Here is a 26639-nt window from a genome sequence, read left to right as displayed (position 1 = left end):
AGATGGCATAATGACATCAATAGTTTTGTCCCTGTGATAAAAGAGCCCCTACTTTCACAAGGAACAATATCAAATGAAGATGGGAAGATACACATCCTGATTCCAGAAGGGAACTGGGGAAGAAAGGAAGAAGGATGCTGGTTGGGATGGAATCATGCACAGTTGTTACAAAATTATGTTTAAGAAGTAATGATAATCAAGGGTGAAAGATTTAGTGTGTTGCATCATGTTGAGAAATAGAGCTAGAGCTGGGTCAGGTTGTGTACAAAATGTCTATCACAAAATATACTGACTTTGCAATGGAAACAAAACATTTGTTTTGAGTGTTTGTTTCAAAGTCAACTCAGCAGAACACTCTTTTTTGGTGTTCTGACTGTTCTGACAACTGGGATCAGCCGTGTCCCTGCTGTTGTTGATTTAGACTCAATGGGATGTTACACCTGTGGAGCACTGAGGCAAACATAGAAATTAAACATACCGGTATTCAAACTTCTTCCTGTTCTAGTCACAAGATGCTGAGTTTGATACTATGGTATCTTTATCATTATTTTTATAAGACAGAAGAAAATAGCTTGAATGTCTGCAGCCTGCCTGGGAAATTATTGTTTTGTGTGTGCAAGTGTGTTTCTGATTGTTACGGGAAGTTATAGTTAATGGGAGCAGATGGGTAAGCTGTATATATACTTTACTTTGTTTATTCAAAAAGTTCTCTGTATAACATTTGTGTTGATAGTGTTTAACTGCAAATTCTACTTGTATAGTGTTGGCTTGATTATCTGTTTAGTATCTATTATATATTATCTGTTACTAATATTGAGCTCATGTTATATTTAAAAATACAAAGATTCTAAGTTGGGTTAGAATGATGAAATTTATTGAACTTTGGTATGTGGGTACTTTCTGGACATACCCTGGTGTCTTGTGTTAATGTTCATTTTATTAATACAATTAAAAAGAACTAGCAGCTCATTTTTTTGTAACCAGGAATCACTCCTTTGTACAGACAAAAACATCTACCAAGATGGAGTCAATTGCTGAGCTTTCATCTGACTGGCTGAGAAGAGGGGGAAAACACACCAAATCTCTTGCTTGGTCTTGCTAAATAGTTTTCAAAGATAAAATAACACAAAAATAAACCTAAATAAAAAATTTAAAATCTTAAGAAAAACTCATAAACTTATAGAGGAGAGATCCTTTAAAAATATTAAGCAGATTTGTTAGTTCTTCAATCCTTAACAACCTAGATGGTTTATTTAAATAATTTAAAAGACATGTATTTGTTCTCCCTGTTAAGGACAAAGGCTTTTGGGTAGTAGATTTTAATCTGAACAGATTTTTCAGTAGGTAATAATAGAATTATATTTCCATTGTTACCTATGGAGATTATTTTAATGTTTTTAAAATGTTTTTAAAATTATTTTCCTGAACAACTTTTTGTAATTTGGTTTGGAGGCAGGAATCAGCTAATTCTGTGACTCTGAATGGAAAACAAAAGACTGGCCAATATATCAAAATCCCTTGTTTCCTGGTTAAAGCACTTATGACATTTTAAGCTGCATTCAGATGGAACCATCTAGCCATTTTGTTCCATCACAAAGAACTAAGTCAAAACAATCTGAATTTTTGAGAAAGACTGTTCGGTTTCAGTCTTTAAAGAAACCTTTTTTTCCCTATTTTGTGCATACTAGGGCCCAATCTTATTCATATCCCTTTCCACACCTTGAAGCATGAATCTTCTGCTTCCTATAGCATTTGGCTGTTGAAAGATATACATTTTCACTTTGGGTATTGACAAGAAAAAATCCCCAGAGAATAAAAAGCTGTAGGTAATTATTAAAATAGAAGAAAATATTTTTCTTGTGATACCTCTGCATAACAATGAATGGCTATGCTGTATTTATTTCAAGGGAGCACTTGGCAGAAGAGGACCACCAGGGATCAAAGTAAGTCTTTATTATGTTTTTACATGGTGTATGCTTGTGTTATGTACTATATATGTCTTATAGATATTGCATGTGTGTATATATATATATATATATATATATATATATATATATATATATATAGTAGGAGAAGTGAGGATAGCCAAATTTAAATAATAAAAGTTGAAAAATTGAAAAATATAGAAAAATTTTTTTAATTCTCAGTTGTTAAATAACTTTGCATTTAGGAGAATTTTTGAGAAGAATATACTTACTCAGCTCACCGGAGTGTTTCATATAAAGAACCATTTTAGAATTCTTTTTGGGACAAATAATGTATTATTTTTCAGGTATAAATATGCATGCAAAGCATAGATATATTTACCAAACATTTATTTGAAAATCTGCTTATGAAATTGTAATAAGCAAGACGTTTAGTCTAGTAGGGCAACTTAGTTGTAATTCTTTACTTATTTATCATGTTTATATGGCTTTCCATTTCACAACAGTGTGATTCTGGGCAGCTTATAACAGTTAATTAAAAAGAAAAATCAATAAATATATAAAAACAGTTATCATTGAAACAATGAAGAACAATGAAAAGCCCAGATGATGATGTTAGCCACAGTAAGGGAGTCATTGCAATATCTACCTGATTTTTATTCTACCTTTCTGCTAAAAAACCTCATTACAGTATTATAGTACATGGTTTTTGTATGCACTGTATCCTCATAGCAACTCTGTAAATTAGGTTAATATAGAATATTTGAAATTCTGACTGCCCCATAGCTATTCATGAGTTTTGTAAACTTAAATGTTTAAGGAGGCTGAGATTTTAAATCAACCACATAGGTAATCCCAGAGGAAAATAAATTTAAAACTCAAGTAGTGTAAAAGACTGCATCTGAAAGTTGTTCCATCCACTGACAGAACCTAATTTCATTTGACCCTCATGCCCAAAGGAAATGCAAAGAAGAATGCAGTTTTTAACTGAAATCATATAAACATAAGAAAATGCCAGTCTGCCTAATTAAACAGAACCGGTAGCTATATAAAAAACTTTTCTCTCCCTCTCCCTTCTATCTCTTTATCTATCTCTATTTCTCTTTGTCTATATCTGTCTATGTCTATGTGTCTATGTCTGTCTGTTTGTCTGTCTATCTCATTACGTTCTCCATTCAATTGTTTTAATTTCTTAGGGAAATAAAGGTGCCCTTGGCTCACTAGGATTTAATGGGGAACAAGGAATTAAAGGTCCCCAGGTGAGTTTTTGCAGCTCATTTTCAAAAGTAGGTAAACGACTTTGGGATACATTGAGTGGAGAGGGACAGGGGTTGTGTTAACCCATAGAGCAAAAGCAACAACAATTTCAATAGTAATTTATTGATTACATTTCTAACTAATTTATTGCTATCAGTTTAATTGCAAAAAGTTTTTGTAGATTATTTCTGATTATATCAAAACCATCAAGTATTATCTTGAGTTGTCAAATATAATAGTTTATGATGGGTATTAATTTATGGCCAGATCTCTCCAAAACAGCACCTAAGAAAAAGTAGGCTACAAAAGGAGATTAAAGATAATACTGTATAACTCTTTATATAAATAAAATGAAATAGAATAGCATAAAAAATCGAAGTAAAAAGGGAGAAAGAAGTTCAGCACTGTACAATCTGAAGTCAGGAATCCAAAATGCAACCCCCTTTTTTGACTCTCTGTATGAGTGTATGTATAAAATTTCATCTGAAGTTATTAGGAGTGTTACTGTCTTCCACAGAATTTAGATTCATAGACTTGAAGATTATATTAGAGGTCATATAGTCCAACCTCTACTCAATGCATTTCTTAATTCTAAAGAATATCAACTAATAATGTTAAGAATGCAATAGAATTGCTAAACCACATGTGAAACATTGCAAAAATATTGGATCTAGTCTTTTGTACCATGCATGTTCTAGTGGCATGACATCTAACTCATGTAAATGTGCAAACTAAATGAAAGTAGTATTATATTATGCTATCTTTATTGTGATGCAATAGTGAGGATTTTTTGGATAGATGGGAAACTGTAAATGCATTCATTTCTGTTCATTCAGTAATAACATCGTACTGTGGCTTTGGGAGTTGATCTCACATCTTAGTTCATAATAAACTTGTATTTCAAGAATGTACCAATTTATCAAAACTTTTCTGCTTCAAATGTTTAATTTTCCTTATTTATACAGGGACCACCTGGCACAACTGGAATCCCTGGCCTTCAAGGAGAGCTTGGCCTCCCTGGTCAGAGGGTAAAATTAGTTTTTTTTTTTTATCATCAAGGATGTTCTTAAAGAGCAAATTGTAAACAGTCTTAGATGGGGAAAACTCAGTGATTGTTGTTGGTTTCTAATCATCATCAGAAGTGTGACTGAAGAACAGTTTAACATCAGATAGCTGTGGAAATAGTAGAAAATAATTTTATTATGGATCCTGTTGGGAGTCAATTTCTTTTCATCCTGGCAGGAAAGAAGTCTAGATAGCACTTCTCATTAACAAAAGCTGCAAAGTCATATGATAATCCCAGTATGCACTTCGGTTGGCCATGTGACCACTCCAGAAGACACAACAAAAAGCAGTGTCTGCATTTGTGGCTGTGAGGTTGTCAGATGTCTTTCCTGGTAAAACAAAAGATGAAACCATAGCCCCAGATATCTTGATCACTTATAAAGTTAGGTCAGCCCCAAATGGCCCAGCGTTTTTTTTCTTTGAAGTTTTAAGAGAATTTGTTCTGCAAGTGGGCAATAACAAGGACCAGCATTTGGAGGCCTCCTGTCCCCAAATCAGAAGTAACACATTTTCCTCCAATCCTCTTTTAAAACTATCAAATTAACGGCCATTGCCTTGCTTTTGGCAGGAATCAAACAATGCCCTGGGTGATCAACTACTTTCTTTTTGTGAAATAAAAAATCAAGTTCCTATTGTAAATCTTCTTTCAGTCAGCTTCATTGGAGACTCTTGGACCTCTTGTTTGGCAAGAGGGAGAAGACTTTCTCCTACTGCACTTTCACTATACCACATGGGATTTCATAGACATCAAACATGTCTTGTCAGAGTCACCTGTTTCCTAAGCCAAAGAGCTGCAATTTTCTAGCCCTGTTTCAGAAAGTATGTCTAGGACACCCTGACAATTTTTCTTCCTCTATATATCCTTTCCAGCTGTAGTAGTCCAGCTGCAGGCTTTTTCTACAGTGGCTCCTGCTCTGTGGAACATCCTCCCTTTGGAAATTAGAATGGCTCCAATCTTGTTAGCCTTTTGTAAGGGCCTGAAAACTTGGCTATGTTCCCAAGCCTGGGGCACTGAATATATCAAAGGCCCTATTTCCTGGCTGTGTTGCTGCTGTGTATATTTATTTTATTGTTTTAAATGTTTTTAATCTTTTCATTGTAATATATTTTTGAATTGTAAGGTGCCTAGAGTCATTGACTGAGATGGACAGCTATAAAAATTGAACAAATATTAAATAAATAAGATTATATGTGACAATAGGAACTGTATACAGCAGAGATGTCAAACTGGCAGCCAACAGGCCGGATGCATCACATGTAGGATATACCCACCTCAGCTCTGCAAAGGCAAAAAATGTTATGATATGTCACAATATGTCACGTGACGTGATCGAGTTTGACACCCGTGGTATACAGTATTTCAGATGAGAATGCATCATGCATTTCTATTAGGGCATTACAATGTTGGCAGTTTTAATTCTGCCCCTTTCTTGATTATCACTTTTGTGGAGTTTGCCTTTTTCATGGCAGCTGCACATTGAGTCAACCTCTTGAGCTACCTATTATGTACTCAAGATCATTTTTATGGTTATTTATAGGTAGACCTCATAAGTGTGGACATGAAGCTAGGGTTTTGTTGCCTGGTTTGAACTGAATTCGATTTACTATAAGTTTAACAATTCACTTATTTAACAAGTTATTTTGGAATCTTTACCATCTCTTTTGACCCTCATTACCTTAAACAGTTTGGCATCCCAAGCCAGTATCATTTATGAAGAAGTGAAAAAGCATGGGGCCTTGAAAGACCTTGGTTTATATTTCCTGAAAAAAATGCCTGTTCATTCCTACTTTTTGCATGTCATTTTTAATCAATAATACATAAAAGGACAAGGATTTTTCTTCCATGAAAACAAATTTTACTGAACAGTCATTGTTAAGTGACTTTGTCAAAGCTTTTTTTGAAAATCTATACAAACCTATACAGGCTTGCTTCCATTCACATGCCTATTGTGGGAATCTCAGAAAACTTTAGAAGGCTGATCAGGCAAGATTTACCTTTGCACACTGTTTTTTACATAGCAAGGCTTGTTCCTCTACATTCTTAGGGTCCCCTCTTTCATTATAATTTCCATCCATTTTTCTGGAACAGTTACTAACATGTCCATCCTATAACTTCTTGTTTCCATAGGGTGCTGGTGGCCCAGTTGGAGTTGTTGGGGAGCGTGGTAGGTCTGGTCCTCTTGGTAAAAAGGTTAGTTTTTTAAATAGCTCTAATAATTACTAGTTAAATGACAGAAATGGTGTCAGCTGAAATAAACCTTGTTTTCACTATCTCCTATATACAGTGCTTTTTTTTGTAAAACAAAAAGGTGCTGGAACTCAACACACGTTATACAACCTGCCTTGCCTATCCTACAAAAAAGGTGCTGGAACTCCGTTCTGGGCATTCTATGACAAAAAAAGCCCTGCCTATATATCTTTCCAGTCTTAACTACTACATCAAACTGGGTCTCAAAAATATGTCTATAGAAACTAAGAATATCATTAAAATCTTTAAATATTTGATTAAACTTTCCCATTGGAATGTTAAAAAGCGTATTGTATCTTGTTTAATTTTAAAACGGGTGAAAATGTAAGCAATCAACTATAACATGAAACCACATTTTAAAAACACTTGCAAATGGTATTTTAATTTATCCAACAAAGTACATGGGGAAATGCAAGTTTAATTGTTGACATTTACTCAAAGAGCACTGGATTATTTAAGGCTCCCATTATAGCAACTTGGAAGTTCTCCTGAATTCAGAGTTCTGCTTGAAGGAGCAGCTTCAGCTGGTGCACAAATTGTGTTTCTCTGTGGATGAGAAGCTTTGGTGACAGTAATTCACTGAAGTTAGATTACTGTACTGTAGTACACACATTACTTGGGCTGTCTTTGAAGATTACCCAAAGATTTTAGTGGGTGCAAAATGTGGTAGCTTCCTTGCTGACAGGTGAAATTTGCCTTAGCAGGATCACACCTTTGTTGTAGATGCTATATTGGCTCTCAGTAGATTTTTGACTGAAATGCCTTTAACGTTTTGAATGGCTTGAGGCCCTGTTACCCGTAGAACCATTTTCTCTGAGCAGAACCTGTCCTCCTCTGTGCTTAATCCAAGAATGGTTCCTTTGGATTCCTCCCTGTGGGCTGTCAGGATAGGGGGAGTCCAGAGACAGGCTTACTCAATGGCTCCCACTTCTATGGAAAAGCTTCCTCCTTGAGATCCTCCACTATTGATGAGTCAGCAGTGTGCTGCAGCAGCCAAAAAAGCTAATACAATCCTTGGCTGTATAAACAGAGGCATAGAATCAAAATTACGTGAAGTATTAGCACCTGGAATACTGCATCCAGTTTTGGTAACCACGCTACAAAAAAGATGTTGAGACTTTGGAAAAAGTACAAAGAAGAGCAACTAAGATGATTAAAGGCTTGGAGACTAAAACATATGAAGAACAGTTGCAGGATTTAGGTTTGGCTAGTCTAGAGAAAAGGAGGACTAGGGGGGACAGTATTCCAGTATTTGAGAGGCTGCCATCAAGAATAGGGAGCCAATTTATTTGCTGAAGCACCAGAGGGCAGGACAAGAAACAATGGATGGAAACTAATCAAGGAGAGAAGCAACTTGGAATTAAGGAGAAACTTCTTAACAGCAAGGACAATTAACCATAGGAACAACTTACCTTCAGATGTTGTGGGTACTCCATCACTGGAGGTTTTTAAGAAGAGACTAGACAGTCATTTGTCTGAAATGGTATAGAATTTCCTGCTTGAGCAGGGGACTGGACTAGAAGACCTCCAAGGTCCCTTCCAGCTGTATTCTGATTCTGATTCTTTATTCCCCTCCTTTGGGACTCCAATAATGCTTCCTCCCTGGACTATTGTTACTTTATATTTGGTTGTTAAGATTTCTTAATATTAGTTTAACACTGTCATTGTTGGAGATAAAATGCTGACTTTGTAAATCATTAATAGAGGAGCTATAAAGCACTATGACGCGGCATATAAGTCTAAGTTCTGTTCTAGTGCTAATGCTATTGTTCTCTAAGTACTGTGTGTATATCTTACATGATACAGTCAAATAACTCTTTCAGGGTGACGCTGGTGAGCCTGGTCCAAAGGGACCCATTGGGCCTCCTGGGCCCCGAGGAGAAACGGTGAGTGTTACTAGGAACCAGTGTTACTCACTGATCAAAGAGCTAGCACTAATAGATGCCAGGGATAATCAACATCAAGAACACTTTCCACATGTTTCTTGATTGAAAACCTTGATTGTTCCCTGCAGGTCAGTCCAGATGGCTTACAAACCATTTCAAAGGGTTTCCATCCACTCTTGTAGTCAAAAGAACATCCTTAGCACTGAATTGTTTAGAGTTTAATGCCCTTTATGGTACAGCAAAGGTTCAAAGAGACTTTTCAGGATCCCAGTGTCTGTTGCTTATTTTGATTTGTGCCTTTACATCTTGTAGGGAGATGATGGACGAGATGGGGTTGGCAAGGAAGGCCCTAAAGGCAGAACGGTATGTATAGGATTAGTGTTTGGACTTATAAATATATCTGAAAGTTCCTTAATCCATACAGCATGGCCTGGGCGGCGACAGAATTTGCAACAAAGAAGCAAAGTCTCTTGCCCTCTAACACAAGACTACCTGTTTTCTTTTGTTCTTCCTTGGCAATAACAACACCCACCCTGCCACACCCAATTTTCACAATATCTCTGATTTTCTTCCAAGCTCTTTTGTATTCACGTCTCAACCATACCTTTCCTTGGCCTTTCCTTCTCTTCCCCTTACCTGTTCAATAGGCAAAATAAATGAAATGTAAAATTTGTAGTCTGCAGCTGCCCTTCTGGTTCTTATCTCTTCATAAGCAAGATTTCTTCTCCACAGAACCTTCCTGCTCTGCACAATTAATTTCTATGGATAATTTTTTATTGATGCCAGTAGAGGTAGTTTTTTTAACACGCTCATATGAGAACATTTTTTCAAACAATGAACTTGGGGGAAAGGATTAAACTTCGTTATACGGATTGCAGTCTGGGTTGAGTCCCTGAATTTAATTGCCCAGAATCCCCATGCAGGCTTTATTATTATATTCAGAGACTCTTCCAAAGGGTTATATTGGTCAGCTGGATTTTACAGCATAATTAATTCTTTAATAGTGCCTCTGTTCATACCCATAATCACTAGAAAAGGAATTGGGGAGGGGTGGGAGGAAGCCAATTCTTCTGATTCTAAGACTTCCTTTTCTTTTCTCCACAGGGACAACCCGGTTTCCCAGGATACCCAGGACCACGGGTACTGAAAGCACTTTCTAGTTTTTGTAGAGCACTTTAACTCCTAGGTGATTATTATTAGAAATTAAATGTTCTGCTTCTTATTTTGAATTAGGGTGTACCTGGAGATCATGGTGATGATGGTAAACCTGGCCCCAAAGGAAGCAGCGGTGAACGGGTAATGCCATTTCATCCTCTGACTGCCGAAGAGGAATAAGATTCCCTTCCTGCATTTTTTCTCCCAATGATTTTCTTTGTTCCAAATGTCATTTTGTTACAATTACTGGCAGAGTTGTGGTGTACTTAATTGGAACAAAGATAGCAAAGTGAAAGTTATACCACCTTGGCCGTGTAATAGGAGATGGGTTATCCTTATCTTTTATAATAGTAATTATTTAAATATCATTTAAATATCATTGCTAGGTTGGTATTGGCATTTTATTGTAAATATTAGAAGGATCCCCTACCTGGAGGGCTAGAAGGCATTGATTTTATTCACTTGTTATTGGCTGGAGAAGATGCTTTATGCTGCCTGTATTCACACATATGATATGTGGTACATTGAAGCCCTACCTTTTCACCAGACACTGATAGTATATACATGTATATATATATGTTTTCTGAGGTTTTCGCGGGTGTTTGTATGTAGGTCTTTGGTTATTCAGGTTTTCTCCCACATAAAATTGGAAGTGTCTTGGCGACGTTTCGACGAAGTCTCATTCGTCATCTTCAGGCTGGTGCTTTCAGCTTCGTGCTCCTAGAAGCACGAAGCCGAAAGCACCAGCCTGAAGATGACGTATATATATATATATATATATATATATATATATATATATATATATGTGTGTGTGTGTGTGTGTGTGTGTGTGTTAAAAATAATGCTAAAAATCGAAGAATGATTCCTGGGTACATACATTTCGATAGATAAAAAGGATGATCACCAGGAAATAAAACAACAAAGTTTTAATAAATATAACCAAGCTTTCGATGGCTCAGAATCTGCCATCATCGTCAGGGTGTAAACCAGTCAATGGGGAAACTTGCTTATAAATGCAGCCGCGTCTGCACTCGGCTCATGGACCTCGTGACGGGCCCCAGCTGCCGATCCTTGCCTCACTTACAACATCAGATGATTCATCTTTACATCCTTTACTTACATTTATGTCACCCCCACCTCCCGTTCCCTTGTGTCCTCAAATCGGGGGGGGGGGAAACGTCCTGTATTTCCCCAGGTTGCAGTATCCTTCACATTATTGGATCGATTCTTCCTCTTGTGATCTTCGGGGTACTTCCTTCTTCCACCCCTCCGGCATGCACCATAACCGTTTATACTTTCATTATCACAATATTCCGCCCTGGGGATCCTGCATCGACTCTCATGTTCCAACACATTTGTTCCTATCACCCTTCTGGTATTTCCACAATCCTGTAATTAACCTCATCCATCCTCTTGTTTCCCCCCACGGCTCCCAGTGTATCACACAATTGAGTCCGGGGTCCACGTTGTTCCATTGCAACAGATGTTGTCCGGGGTGTCTGTATTAGCATAGTGTCTGGGGAACCTGGGGAAATACAGGACGTTCCCCCCCTGATTTGAGGACACAAGGGAACAGGGAGGTGGGTGGTGACATAAATGTAAGTAAAGGATGTAAAGATGAATCATCTGATGTTGTAAGTGAGGCAAGGATCGGCCAGCTGGAGCCTGTCACAAGATCCATGAGCTGAATGCAGACCGATCCTTGCCTCACTTACAACATCAGATGATTCATCATTACATCCTTTACTTTTTTTATCTATCGAAATATATATGTATATATATGTGTGTGTGCATGTGTGTGTGTGTGTGTGTGTATATATATATATATATATATATATATATATATATATATATATATATATATGTAGGTCTTTGGTTGTTCGGGTTTTCTCCCGCGTAAAATTGGAAGTGTCTTGGCGACGTTTCGACGAAGTCCCATTCGTCATATTCAGGCTGGTGTTTTCAGCTTCGTGCTTTGAGCAGCAATGTGTGGTCTTAGCTGTTTCTTCCTTTTAACTGCCAGTGGGGGTATGAACTGATTGGGTGGGAGCTTGGCTGTGTTCTGATTGGGTGGAGGTGTGTTCTGAATGGTTAGGGGCTTGGCTGTGCTCTGATTGGCTGGGGGAGTGTTCTGTTTGGTTGTGCTCAGGTTAGTCTGAGTTGCAGAGGGGTTTAAGATTTTGGGCTGCCTTGCTATTTTCTGGCTTCGCATTTGTGGTCATGCCTCCTCTTCATGGAGGGTGTCAATTTGCTTCATGTATGGATTGGAGGGGTTTAAAGTGGCTAATGATGCAGCTGTGGTCTGGCTTCTGGTTTGTGGTCGTACCTCGTCATCGGTGTGGCTTTGGATTTGTTTTTTGTATATATATATGTATGTATATATATATATATATGTATAAATATATATATATGTATATATATATATATGTATATATATATATATGTGTGTATATATATATATATATATATATATATGAATAAAAGAATAAAATACGATCACCGGGAGGGTTAAAATAAGAATACTTTACTAAAAATATTTCTTCCTTTTAACAGCTAAGACCACACATTGCTGCTCAAAGCACGAAGCTGAAAACACCAGCCTGAAGATGACGAATGGGACTTCGTCGAAACGTCGCCAAGACACTTCCAATTTTACGTGGGAGAAAACCCGAACAACCAAGACCTATATACAAATACCGCGAAAACCTCGAAAACCATATATTCAAGAATATTGGTAAAAAACTCCCAGGCATGAATAAAAGAATAAAATATACTGGGAGGGTTAAAATAAGAATACTTTACTATATACTTATACTAAAAAGTTGCCAAGCTTTCACTGGGGGAACTCCCCAGCATCGTCAGGGTTAAAAGGCCATTACAATAAAGGTGATTTAAGTAGGTTCAAGTAACGTTTGCGCACGGCTCCTAGACCGTGTTACTGGCCCTGATTGGCCAGCTGATAACCAAGATGTGTCTATAACATTATGTTCTTTTCATCGGATGCCCTTCCCTATCCCTGCACTATTGGTCTTTGGAGGCGTTAGTAACCTTGCATCCCCTCCTCTTCCGATAATACCAACGCCTGCCGTATCGGGGGGAGGATTCCATCTGATGTTTTCTTGTATCTTATGATGGGGATAGGGTTCCACTAACTGTGGGTTAATATCCCTTCCCAATTGTATACCTCTCTCCTCCTTTGTCGTGTCAACAGGTCTTATCTGAGTATGGTATGCCTCAGCAATCATGTCTTTATTCCCCACCCCAGTCCTCCTTACATCCGTTCCCTCCCGTTGTTTGGCACTCAAACTGCTCTCATTACTCCTCCCCTTACTGATCGAGCGGGTTGTCATTCTATGCTTTCTCTCCCCTTTCCATGTGGGACGCTCCTCCTCGTTGCTATGGGCAACCGCACACTCCAAGATTTTAACAAGTCTTTTAGGTGTTCTGGCTCCACTGGTATCGCTTCCTCCCTCCTGGGGGGATGTGAGCCTCACATGGGGTTGTTGGGCGGTGCGTAGATCATCCATATTGGGCACCCCCTCCCTTTCTTTTTCCGTGCGCGGGGAGTCCATAGCCTCTATTCCAGCATCCACATGTTGGGGTGGGAGACTCTCTTGCTGCACGGTCCGGCGCCGGTCACCTGGCAAGGGGATGTTGATGGTATAGTTATTTACGTCCGTATGCAGGCGTTCTCGGCGGTGGGGGGATGCGGCTTCCTGTCCATAATGCCGCAAGTGTTGGTATGATCGCTTGCGATGTAATGAGTGGTAATTTGAGTCCCATTTCCGCAGCGCTTGTTGCGCTAGATGCAAGTCAATGCGACGATTAATTGAGCTGTCATTTGAGAACCAGGCCTCTTTCAGTAGCCGGCCTCCCTTCGTGGCATCACTAGCTACGATACAAGTATTAGCAAAGTCAAATCGGTGGCCCTCTTGCACCATACGCATCCAAAGTTGTGAATGCTGCTCGCCCCGTTTTATAGCCAATTGGTGTTCATGGAGACGAGTCTTCAGGCATTTGGCTGTTTCCCCCACATAGTTGCCTTGGCAATTCCTGCAATTGATCTTATAGACAACAGATGATTTCTCCATAGGAGGTAGGGGGTCTTTTGGGCGCATGACTTTAGACCGTATAGTTTGGTTTGGCTTGTGAGCCACCTCTATTCCATGGGGGGCCAGCAATCTGGCCATGGCCTCTGAGATATTGTTAATGTATGGGAGGGAGATGTGTGTTCTCTGTAAGGAGGGTTCTTCTCTACGTTGGTTGGCCCGAAGATGGGTTGTTACGCTATGCCGTCTGATGAATCTTAATGGGTAACCGTTATAACGGCATATGCGAAAGAGGTGTCTCCTCTCTTCATTCCTATACTCATCCGTACTGCAGTGGGAGTCAACGTGCTTAAATAACGTTTTAATGCAGCTGATTTTATGGGAAACTGGATGATTACTCTGATAATGGAGGATCCTGTCCATGTGAGTTGGTTTACGGAACACTTTTGTATGTAAGGATCCATCCAATTGGCGATGGATGGATACATCCAAGAAGGCAAGGGTGTTATGTTTTTCCTCCTCCACAGTAAATTTTGTATCAGAGTAGATGGAATTCAATATTCCCATAAATGCAGCTACATGTTGTCTTTTGACAACAGCGAACGTGTCGTCCACGTACCTCACCCAAAACTTGGGTTGGTATAAAGCCATAGCCTTATGTTCAAGTTGCTGGAGGACCACCTCAGCCACAATACTAGAGATGGGGGAGCCCATCGGAGTTCCCTTGATCTGTTCATAGATGGAGCCCTGAAATGTAAAATGGGTTTGGAGGCATATTTCTATAAGTTTCACAAGGTCCTCTGTCTGCAGGGAGTCCTGATGTTGCCCTCCTCCCATGCATGTCAACCGTTCTCTCAGGACTGAGATGGCTAAGTCCTGGGGAATGGAGGTGAAGAGGGAGGTGACGTCCAACAAGACCATTGTCTCATCATCCTCCACTCTGAGAGTCTTGATTCTAATTAAAAACTCTTCCGCATATTTCTATAGGTAAGGGCTGCTTACTAGCCATAGGTACCATCACACCCTGTCCAGGGAAGAAACTGAAGCCCTCATACAACTCAAGAGGGATGATACCATCGTCGTACTTCCCGCAGACAAAGGTAGAGTGACTGTTTTAATGGATAGAGAGCTATATACAACTAAGGCATTAGAACTCCTGGGTGATAAATCAGCTTATAGAATAGTTGAGAAAGACCCCATGGTAACACTCAAAAATAAAATCAACAAATTGCTAGACAGCTTGAAGCGCAGTAAGAAGATTGGGGATGACATCTTGAGGAGGATACACCCTTGTGACACGGCTCTCGCCCGTTTTTACGGGCTACCAAAAATTCACAAGGGAGGTATCCCCCTTTGCCCCATTGTATCATTCAGGGGCACCCCCATCTCGGGACTAGCCAAATGGCTTAGTACCCGTATCAACCATCTCGTAGATGGGAGCAACACGATGGTCAGGTCTGCGGAAGAGTTTTTAATTAGAATCAAGACTCTCAGAGTGGAGGATGACGAGACAATGGTCTTGTTGGACGTCACCTCCCTCTTCACCTCCATTCCCCAGGACTTAGCCATCTCAGTCCTGAGAGAACGGTTGACGTGCATGGGAGGAGGGCAACATCAGGACTCCCTGCAGACAGAGGACCTTGTGAAACTTATAGAAATATGCCTCCAAACCCATTTTACATTTCAGGGCTCCATCTATGAACAGATCAAGGGAACTCCGATGGGCTCCCCCATCTCTAGTATTGTGGCTGAGGTGGTCCTCCAGCAACTTGAACATAAGGCTATGGCTTTATACCACCCCAAGTTTTGGGTGAGGTACGTGGACGACACGTTCGCTGTTGTCAAAAGACAACATGTAGCTGCATTTATGGGAATATTGAATTCCATCTACTCTGATATAAAATTTACTGTGGAGGAGGAAAAACATAACACCCTCGCCTTCTTGGATGTATCCATCCATCGCCAATTGGATGGATCCTTACATACAAAAGTGTTCCGTAAACCAACTTACACGGACAGGATCCTCCATTATCAGAGTAATCATCCAGTTTCCCATAAAATCAGCTGCATTAAAACGTTATTTAAGCGCATTGACTCCCACTGCAGTACGGATGAGTATAGGAATGAAGAGAGGAGACACCTCTTTCGCATATGCCGTTATAACGGTTACCCATTAAGATTCATCAGACGGCATAGCGTAACAACCCATCTTCGGGCCAACCAACGTAGAGAAGAACCCTCTTTACAGAGAACACACATCTCCCTCCCATACATTAACAATATCTCAGAGGCCATGGCCAGATTGCTGGCCCCCCATGGAATAGAGGTGGCTCACAAGCCAAACCAAACTCTACGGTCTAAAGTCATGCGCCCAAAAGACCCCCTACCTCCTATGGAGAAATCATCTGTTGTCTATAAGATCAATTGCAGGAATTGCCAAGGCAACTATGTGGGGGAAACACTCAAACGCCTGAAGACTCATCTCCATGAACACCAATTGGCTATAAAACGGGGCGAGCAGCATTCACAACTTTGGATGCATATGGCGCAAGAGGGCCACCGATTTGACTTTGCTAATACTTGTATCGTAGCTAGTGATGCCACGAAGGGAGGCCGGCTACTGAAAGAGGCCTGGTTCTCAAATGACAGCTCAATTAATCGTCGCATTGACTTGCATCTAGCGCAACAAGCGCTGCGGAAATGGGACTCAAATTACCACTCATTACATCGCAAGCGATCATACCAACACTTGCGGCATTATGGACAGGAAGCCGCATCCCCCCACCGCCGAGAACGCCTGCATACGGACGTAAATAACTATACCATCAACATCCCCTTGCCAGGTGACCGGCGCTGGACCGTGCAGCAAGAGAGTCTCCCACCCCAACATGTGGACGCTGGAATAGAGGCTATGGACTCCCCGCGCACGGAAAAAGAAAGGGAGGGGGCACCCAATATGGATGATCTACGCACCGCCCAACAACCCCATGTGAGGCTCACATCCCCCCAGGAGGGAGGAAGCGATACCAGTGGAGCTGGAACACCTAAAAGACTTGTTAAAATCTTGGAGTGTGCGGTTGCCCATAGCAACGAGGAGGAGCGTCCCACATGGAAAGGGGAGAGAAAGCATAGAATGACAACCCGCTCGATCAGTAAGGGGAGGAGTAATGAGAGCAGTTTGAGTGCCAAACAACGGGAGGGAACGGATGTAAGGAGGACTGGGGTGGGGAATAAAGACATGATTGCTGAGGCATACCATACTCAGATAAGACCTGTTGACACGACAAAGGAGGAGAGAGGTATACAATTGGGAAGGGATATTAACCCACAGTTAGTGGAACCCTATCCCCATCATAAGATACAAGAAAACATCAGATGGAATCCTCCCCCCGATACGGCAGGCGTTGGTATTATCGGAAGAGGAGGGGATGCAAGGTTACTAACGCCTCCAAAGACCAATAGTGCAGGGATAGGGAAGGGCATCCGATGAAAAGAACATAATGTTATAGACACATCTTGGTTATCAGCTGGCCAATCAGGGCCAGTAACACGGTCTAGGAGCCGTGCGCAAACGTTACTTGAACCTACTTAAATCACCTTTATTGTAATGGCCTTTTAGCCCTGACGATGCTGAGGAGTTCCCCCAGTGAAAGCTTGGCAACTTTTTAGTATAAGTATATTTTTAGTAAAGTATTCTTCTGAGGTTTTCGCGGGTATTTGTATGTAGGTCTTTGGTTGTTCCGGTTTTCTCCCACGTAAAATTGGAAGTGTCTTGGCGACGTTTCGACGAAGTCCCATTCGTCATCTTCAGGCTGGTGTTTTCAGCTTCGTGCTTTGAGCAGCAATGTGTGGTCTTAGCTGTTAAAAGGAAGAAACAGCTAAGACCACACATTGCTGCTCAAAGCACGAAGCTGAAAACACCAGCCTGAAGATGACGAATGGGACTTCGTCGAAACGTCGCCAAGACACTTCCAATTTTACGCGGGAGAAAACCTGAACAACCAAAGACCTACATATATATATATATATATATATATATATATATATATATATATATATATATATATATATATGTCTCTGTGTGTGTGTGTGTGTATGTGTGTGTGTATCCTCTTTTGTTGTTGCAAGTTTTTAACATAGGAAAATTTCATAATGATTTATTTATTTTACTGCAATTTAATTCATTTGTATTTTAATATTGGAATCCTAAGGAAGTATTTTTTTTGTAGTGATTGACGGATTAATTTATTTTATGAATTCTTCTCTTGAAAGACAATCCAAATTCAGAACTAAGTTGTAATTATGTTTGTCCTCTGAATGTACTTGAGAGAAAAGAGACAGGGCAGAGACTAAATAGAAGGAACAAGGGGCCCCTGTGCCTCCTGAGAGTTGTATGTTCTTTTTGGCTTTGAGTTCATGCTGCTCTCCTCCATATTAGCCAGAGCTTATTGTCTTTTTTTTTCTTTTTGCCTTTTTTATTAATTTTTTTTCCTAAGGAAGTATTATGGTGCTGTTTACTTCACATTAAGTCAACTCCCCAATTAATTAGCATTATTTGTAAAGCATGCCACTGACCACATCCTTCATCTGAATAAGGCATTCATATTAGTTAGGTGTAAGATCCCATACCATGTTCTTTATCAGCCATGGAGATTCAAATGAATTAGTGTAAGATAAAGAGAAACTTTGAATTATGTTCTTAGTAGCTGTAGAGAGAACTGTAGGAAAAAGGAAAGCAGCATTTCATAAAGTTGGAACCAAATATGTTCTTTAAGTACCTTCTGGTCATAGGAGAATAATGTTAGAACTGTGAACATTATATAAACATTGTCAAACAAAACAGTGATACTCATTTGCTTGTGCAAATAAACTAAAACATTGCTATAAGTTGAAATGCTGAGTATTATAATACTATGCACAATCTTACATACCCATCTGCAAATACTTATGTTTTTTTAGACACACTATGTCTTTATTAGAGTTGGCAACCTTTTTTAGCCAAGGACAGTACTCCATACTTTTTAAATAGGACAAAGGCTTTAGTAACAGTGACAATTGGTATACTTATGTATATGTAGGTGGGTGCATGTGTGCATGTGGGAAAGAATATAATACCCATGAGTGAATCAGGATTTTCTTGAATTGGATGAGTCATGTTAGAAGTTTTAGGAGGCTTACAGCATTTGTATGTTTTTTTATTATTAAAATAAATTGAAAACTATGTTTTGGGTTTTTAGTAGCTGCCTCCCCAAGGGCAATCTTAGTGGTTCATCTCTAATCTTTACATCATTAGAGAAATGAATTTTATTATTTATAATGTGCTTTTAACTAGATGACCCTCAATAATTATTTAAAATAGTACAATAATATATAACCCAAATTCTTTTCATACAACTAACACTGAATTAAATAAATAAAAGAAATATGAAAAATAAATGATTGCTAATTTAAACAAACCTTCTAGATTAAAGTAATGGTGACAAGTGTTGGATACATTAGATGCCTAGTGAATGTGAGATGAAGGTAGAGAATCTATGGACTAGGAGCAAAGGAGAATACTGCGGTGGAATCTTCAATGTAGAAAGAGATCCAAAAACCTGAACAAATGAGGACATATTTAATTAACTTGAAAGAGCAGGGATGAATAATATGAAAAGATATTTATGATCTGAATCAAATGTCTTGGTTTCCCTTTTTAGGGACATTCAGGGGAACCTGGCCAAAGAGGTCAGAAAGGAGAGAGTGGATATCCAGGACCACTTGTAAGTTTTTGCTATGTTGGTTCTTGCTTTAGTAATTATACTTCACTAGTATACTTTGCCCTTTCTTTGCATACAATTTGCAAATAAGCTCACATGCTCCTTATTTAACTTCAGTTGTAAAGTTAAATTAAAATTCATTCTCTTAAGTAAACTCATAAGAATCACAAAACATTGAGATGTGACTTTAATGTGTTTACTGTGTACATTCCTGACTTGCTTGCATCACTTAAAAGTATTCTAGATTGTACATAGATTAAGTAAAATTGTAGGAACCAATAACAGTTATTGAACTGATTATGGCTAGCTTATATGGGAATTCTGCCATGAGCCTGCTCAGAATACCAATGTAGAGAGTGCATCTTTTTCAACAACTCTTACAATAGCTAAAGACCTACATTTTACTGAGCTACAATAAAGGAAGGATCATCTGTGAAAATTCAAAAGTTATAAAGTCTGTACCTTCAGTTTCAAAGCTTCTCACTTTGGATTTTGAGATAAAAACTTTGTAAATATTTCAAGTTTTGCGTTATATTTCCCTCATTTTGTTACTCAGTGAGTGTCAGCTACTGTATATAGAACTGTAGATGTAGAAATCTAATGTAGTGTAGATAAATGTATCACTATATTAATATAATGTACATTAAAAGTAAAAATCTAATGTAATAAACCAGCAGGATGTTGTCTTCCCCTGTGTTGGGATGCATACTGATAAGGAGCAGATAGCAACAGCAATAGCACTAGACTTCTGTACCTAAGCTTTTTACTGCCATCAGTTTTCTATGTTTCTGTGTTTCTATCTGAATTCATTATATCTATCAGACATGACAAGATATCCCAGTCTGTAAAATGAGAGAGGAGGCATCCTTAAAAAAAATGTGCTCAATTTCCTCTAAGGAGATGTGACAGTAAAACTGGTTGTAACTGGATGCATGGTATTATTTTGAAAGAAAGCTCTACTTGTTTCATGAGTGGCTTCCCTCTGGGTCGGCATGCACAGAATCAGCCTCCATGGCTGGCTTTCTGTATTCCTGGCAACTCAGAGACAAGACTTTCTCCCCCAATCTCTGGGCTTTGTTCTCCCATATGATTAATTAAGTGTCTGAACTTGTCAAGTCAATTTTAAACAAGCACAGTTAAATTTATTCACAGTAAATTATATTAACATTTTTAAAAATTCTTTCTTTCAGGGATTTATGGGCAGCAAAGGAGAGTCTAGAGATGTAAGTCAACCATTTGTTTATGGTATCAGATCTTTTGTACTTTTTCAGGCTGGAAATCTTTTTTCACTCTCTCTTCCTCTCTCTCTCTCTCTTTATTTTAAAGCACTGCACACTTGTACGCAACATCAAAGATAAATGTCGTAAGTCTATTTCTTTTGCCCCTGGTCTTGATGTAAGTTGGCTCTTGGTATAGATTATAAAGTAATTTCTTTCTTGTCCTTCTTTCTCTGTTATTATTCACAGCTTGCTGTTATGGTAAGTTCATTTTAAATTACTCATTATCGGACACTGGCCTGCAGTCAGATGAAAAACTGACATACACAATTTCTTTGAAAGACAAGCATTGAATTATTTGCTGGTAAACTCTGTCATTTCCTTGGGGGGGGGGGGCTGTAAAGCTAATACCTTTTTCTCATACTACTTGTTTCTTAATATTCCCGGTTTCTGCAGGTCCAAAAGAATGTCCTGTTTATCCAACTGAATTAGCCTTTGCTCTTGATACTGCCGCTGGTGGAAATGCAGACACTTTCAACAGAATGAAAGACACAATAGTGTCAATTGTTAACAATATCACAATTGCAGAAAGCAATTGCCCCAGAGGTGCCCGAATAGCACTGGTTACATACAACAGTGAAGTTACCACTGAAATACGTTTTGCTGACTCCAGAAACAAGAAGGATTTAGTAAAACGAATTAAGGATCTCCAATTTGTTCAGACATCCAAGCAACGTAGTTTAGAAACAGCCATGGGATTTGTGGCCAGGAATACTTTCAAGCGTGCACGTAGTGGCTTCCTTATGAGGAAGGTGGCTGTGTTCTTCACCAATGGGCCAACAAAAGCATCTCCAAAGTTGAATGAAGCAGTACTAAGACTGTACATTGCTGGAGTTCTGCCTGTATTCCTTACAAACAGAGAGGACAGGGTCCTTATCGACGCATTACAGGTCTGTTTCCTTTTGTTTTACTTCCCCTTGCACAGTCTTTCCTGGATTCAATCAATCAATCATTGTTATAGGATTCAATCAGCCACTTCTATCTTTCAGGAGCACTCAACAAAATGGCTTAATTTTGTTATTTTTTTTATATTGATTACTGTCTCTGGATCAGTGAGCATATAGTATTTTGGATTTTAAAAGGTTGCTTCAGGGTATTTGCGGCCATGTGCGGAGCGCTTGTGGCAACTCCCTAAGCCAAATGCATCTTTTCCCCAAATTATGCTACAACTATGAGCAAAAACCATTTGATCCTGAGAAAAGATGCTGCTGCATAGGGAGTTCATATACAAATGATTCAAACTTACATCTGCAGCCTGAAAGTTTTGTGGTTTACCAGCAGTAGCTAGGCAGAGTCTTAAAAGCAGCAGACAATGTGGATGCTTTTGCATATAGTTTTTGTCCAAGAAAAGCCTATAAAATCTTCCCTCACAGGGGTTCTCAGAGTATGATAAAATAAAAAAAATCAAGATGGCAGCCACAGTTATGCAATTGAAGCTCTGCACTGTTGTGACCATCATCCTGATTTTTTTTTATCATATGCTGTGGACACCCATACTATCCCTTAAGACCATGAACAACAGGAAATCAACTGTCTTCAGGAAGGGGGGGGGCGCTGCCAATGACTGTGGCAGCTTTCTGCTTTTCTTTATTAGTTTCCTAAGTTCAAAATAATGATTTGACTCTGGAGATCTATACCTGATATTCTATGTATCCAGTAGGAGTTACTTCTTCCTCTGTTTGTAATTGAAAAAAAAATTCTAAAGATGAAGAAAAAGCATTATATCATGTGGTGGTGGGGAATACCCTGAGGATGGGGAAGTTGGCAGAAATGACTGTCTATCCAAATAGGAGCATCTGGCTCATGTAAATAGTTCTTTGGATATAAGCCATAAAGTCCATTAATAGTGTATGGCTGCTTCTTTATCAGTCGAAGCTGTCAAGTCAGTATATACTGTGGATGAAAGAAAAAACTAAGGAGATGGCATTATGTCATTGTTTTGAAAAAGATGGCCTGGCACCCAGATTAAATAAAACATAAAAAAACTTCTTTGTTAGAATACCATGTGGCAAATTTTATTTTTGAAACTATCCTTAGAAGGATTAAAATTAAAATTCTCAGACAATGAGCGGAAACCTGCACAGGACAGTAATTTTGTGAAATGGCTTCCTAATTTGAATCATGATAAGCACTTTTTCCCAGAGATGCATGGTATCCCAGTTAAAATTGTTCCTACACAAGTTGTTCATTTCATAGTGCAGTCACATTAATTGGATTTGAGAATTCATGCATGATCTAGTTTTTAAAGTGTCATCATTGACATCTCTCTCTCTCCCTCTCTTTCATATTCTCTCCTACCTCTTCTACTACAGCTTAAGATAACAATATTATAATTGTTTCTCCATTTTATCATAACAATAATTTTGGAAACTAGTTGGGATTGTACTTAATTCAAAGCCACTTCATGAGTTTTGTGGCTAAGTATATACTGTTAGTTTTTTACATCATATTTCTTGTGAATAAGTTGATATAGATGGTGATATGCTAGGGAGCTGCAGTTGTGATTTCATTTCCAAGGTCCACATGTTGTGAGCCCTACCCTTAGATGTTCTGAAGTTATAGTAGGAGATAAAGAATAGTCAAACTGTTTGTTGCATAAAGTCAAAATTGGATCTTATGGCCAACTGCACATTCATGTTGAATCCTTTTCTCAATGATGCAGAAAGGTAGGCTTTGAATCTAAAAGATGAATATACAGAACAATTTACAGAAATATATTGATGTGTTCAAGTGGAATTAAGAAAAGCTAACTCTTTCTTGATATATTTTAGAGACCCTGGACAATTTAACAAACTGTGTTCAGAATTCCATTGACTGCATGTTTCTTTTCTTGTTTTAATTAGATAAACAACACTGGTGGACAGGCTTTCGCATTTACTGGTGGCGCTGGTCAACTGGCTGCAACTTTAAGGAAAGTGTTCACGTGCCATATTTGTCTAGGTAAAATATATGACATATTTTTTTAGTTGAGATATTTGTGTACTAAGAGAAAATCAATTTGTAACCAGTCTGCTTGAAGATTTTTGACAAATTAGAGGGAACCAAGGAAATTTGAGAGGGTTTTTTGTTTGCTTTAAGCTCTGCCATATAAGGTCCACATTGGAGGACCATAGATAGACCTGCCTCATTTTCAACTTTGCATTAGGTCAGAATGCCTTATGATGATCAGAAACCATTCTGGAACCAGCGGTTCAGTCTGAGCAGGTTTCAAGAATCTTGTGAATAATTGCATTTGTTTTTTGACTGTTACTAATGTTCCCTCTGTTTCTAATAGTGCTGTTCAAGGGACATTTTATTTTTACATTTCTGTTCTCATGATCATTCACTACTGGGATTGCTTTGGTAGTGATGAAACCCAGATGAAGTTTAAATCTACAAGTAGCCTCACTAAAGCAGTACTACAATTTGCTCATAATGCAGTCATCCAATTGCCAAGTGCAATGGTTCCCATTGTAGTGGAAAATTTTATGGTGGAAAATTTTATAGGTCAGTCAAGGATTTTAGACTCACTCTAAACATCCAAAACATTTTTAAATGCATAATTGGAAGCTACTAATGTAGATGTTTTGTTTTTTTGGTACAATTGTAGATTTGTATATCTTGCTGTTTTTGTCCAACTGAAGGACAAAAAAAGGGCACTGAAAATATTAATTATGTAACAATTATATATTTATTTGTCTAGATGTATGTGATCCTGATCCCAGCTGTGGTATCCAGAGGGGTAGCTTTGGCAGAGACAGAAGGGCAGCTCCTACAGATGTTGACATTGATATAGCATTCATCGTGGATAGTTCTGAGAGTACCACTCCAATGCAGTTCAAAGAAATTAAAAGCTACATTTCATATATAGTAAACCAACTGGAAACTAGTTCTGATCCCAAGGTATCTCGGCATCATGCCAGGGTTGCTGTTGTCCAGCATGCTCCCTTTGAGTTTCAATCCAACTCAAGCATATCTCCTGTCAAAGTTGAATTGTCACTCACAGATTATGGACCTAGGGACAAATTAACAGATTTCATTCAGAATCAAATTTCACAACTTTATGGAACACGGGCTGTGGCAACAGCAGTAGACTATACAATGAGGCATATTTTTGAAAGTGCACCAAATCCTAGAGATCACAAAGTCATTGTTTTGATGATGACAGGAAGCATTGAAAAGGAAGAACTTGAACACCTTCAGAAAATTATTGTAGAAGCTAAATGTAAAGGATATTTTTTTGTAATTATTGGCGTTGGTAGGAATATTAATATTCCAAGTATCTACAGCTTGGCAAGTGAGCCTAATGATGTCTTCTTCAAATATGCTGATAAGGCATCAGAACTTCATGAAGAACCATTGCTACATTTTGGAAGCCTCTTGCCATCCTTCATCAACAGTAAGTAGATGCTTAATCTGTCAGTGAAAGGTATTGAGTGTAGAAGGGTTAGATAGAAGAGAACCTGAACTTGGGAGGGGAGCTTCCTTTTATAGTTTAGGGTGTAAGACTGTACAGTCAAAGAACAACGTTGCAAAAGAAACCTAAAACTACATATTTGACTGCGTACTTCAGTCAGTACCTGTCTTCTGTCCATCCGTCCATCCATCCATCCATCCATCCAACCAACCAACCAACTTAGAAATCATACATTTCCCTCACAGAGGGACTCTGGGTGGAATACAAAATATTAAATCATAAAAACTATATATAAAATTTAAGAAGAGGCAAAGATAGTTAAAAATCAATGTTAATAATTAATTAAAAGATGGGGGGAGGGCTTTCAGAGCACTAACCAGCCCCACAGCTGTGTGTTTTTCTGTGAGCCCCAAGCAAAACAACAGAACCTGAAACATGGCAGTTTTGGATTGGATTAAGATGACTACATCAATTTAATTAGTCAAATTTAAATAAAAAGTTTGCCAGCCAATTTGGATACTTTGATCCTACAATTGCAGTATCAGATGGATTTCTCTGAAAGGATTCCTGGATTTTGTGTTGATTAAAATAATTATTGTCAAACATGGAATAATTAATCCTGAGTAAACACAATTTGTATGCATCTTAGATGCCTCATAATTCCTAGTTCCTCTGTTATAGGTATTAAACTTAAAAAAATTGTATCAGTATATTTGTATAAAGTGTCCTGTTTCCTATTTAAACAAATGGAAATCCTTTAATTCTACTTAAAGAAAAGGCCCATGCTTGCTCAATCAATCTCTTTTCTTTTTTTGCTTTAAAATTAATAACAACTAACATTTAAAAATAGTCAGAAAAGGAGCATGCAGCTGTTTATCCAGACATATAAATGGTATAATTTGAAACAGCAGAACAAAAAGCTGCATTTTATTTCTTGCTAGATTGATGCCAAAAAGAGACCTCATGTAGGTTATTGCTGTATATCTCTATAGTAACAATAGAGAAGACGTTGGGAAACGCCCAGCCAAGCAGAGGGGATGGGGGTGGGAGGAGGCCTCAAACACTGAATTAGCTTCAAGTTCTTGTGTGGCTGCAACAGATCCAGAACTAATCCCCCCCCCCCCCGTTGCCCCTTAAGCTCCATAGAGCCTTATCTGTTCCCAGGCTTAGGATGAGAAATTCCAGTATAATAGGCAGAATATAATAAAGCAGCAAGCTTGAACTCTACACATGTGGGGTCTGATTGCTTGTGCCTGACAGAATATTACTAAATCTAAATACAATGTTAGAATTTTTAAATAAAGACATGGTTTATATTCCTATAATATGTTTGGGAAATGAGAAAATATTTATTCAAAAATTCTCCTTTATGTTTTAGGTGAAAATGCCTTTTACTTGTCTCCAGATATCAGGAAAAAATGTGATTTGTTCCAGGGTGACCAGCCAATCAAAAAAAATGGCCAAAAACAACTGTAAATATCTTCATTTTCAGTGTCAGAAAGTAAATTTCCCCCCAGATATAAAATTATGTGTGGGGGAATGAGACGCCTCTCTTCATTATGCTTTTCATCTTTTGTCTCTATTTTTTCTATTTTATTGATTGTATTGTAATTCCTTTGTTT

General features: G+C 38.6%; 1 protein-coding gene across 12 annotated transcripts in view; it reads left to right on the top strand.

The window, feature by feature from the left end:
• COL6A3 (collagen type VI alpha 3 chain) overlaps positions 1–26639 on the top strand; it is a 233859-nt gene that overhangs the window by 174997 nt on the left and 32223 nt on the right. For all 12 annotated transcript variants that reach the window (XM_039326289.1, XM_039326299.1, XM_039326291.1 and 9 more), the window contains 16 exons: positions 1908–1943; positions 3122–3184; positions 4148–4210; positions 6376–6438; positions 8319–8381; positions 8694–8744; positions 9486–9521; positions 9615–9677; positions 19285–19347; positions 20535–20567; positions 20671–20707; positions 20811–20822; positions 21018–21511; positions 23465–23561; positions 24304–24999; positions 26396–26489. In XM_039326289.1, coding sequence (XP_039182223.1) covers positions 1908–1943; positions 3122–3184; positions 4148–4210; positions 6376–6438; positions 8319–8381; positions 8694–8744; positions 9486–9521; positions 9615–9677; positions 19285–19347; positions 20535–20567; positions 20671–20707; positions 20811–20822; positions 21018–21511; positions 23465–23561; positions 24304–24999; positions 26396–26489 — 1964 coding nt within the window. The remainder of the gene's footprint in view (positions 1–1907; positions 1944–3121; positions 3185–4147; positions 4211–6375; positions 6439–8318; positions 8382–8693; positions 8745–9485; positions 9522–9614; positions 9678–19284; positions 19348–20534; positions 20568–20670; positions 20708–20810; positions 20823–21017; positions 21512–23464; positions 23562–24303; positions 25000–26395; positions 26490–26639) is intronic.

The sequence above is a fragment of the Crotalus tigris genome, unplaced genomic scaffold (genome assembly GCF_016545835.1).
Source record: "Crotalus tigris isolate CLP2741 ecotype Arizona unplaced genomic scaffold, ASM1654583v1 scf7180000024340.7048381, whole genome shotgun sequence".
NCBI lineage: Eukaryota > Metazoa > Chordata > Lepidosauria > Squamata > Viperidae > Crotalus > Crotalus tigris.
This window is presented reverse-complemented; position numbering and strand designations above follow the sequence as displayed.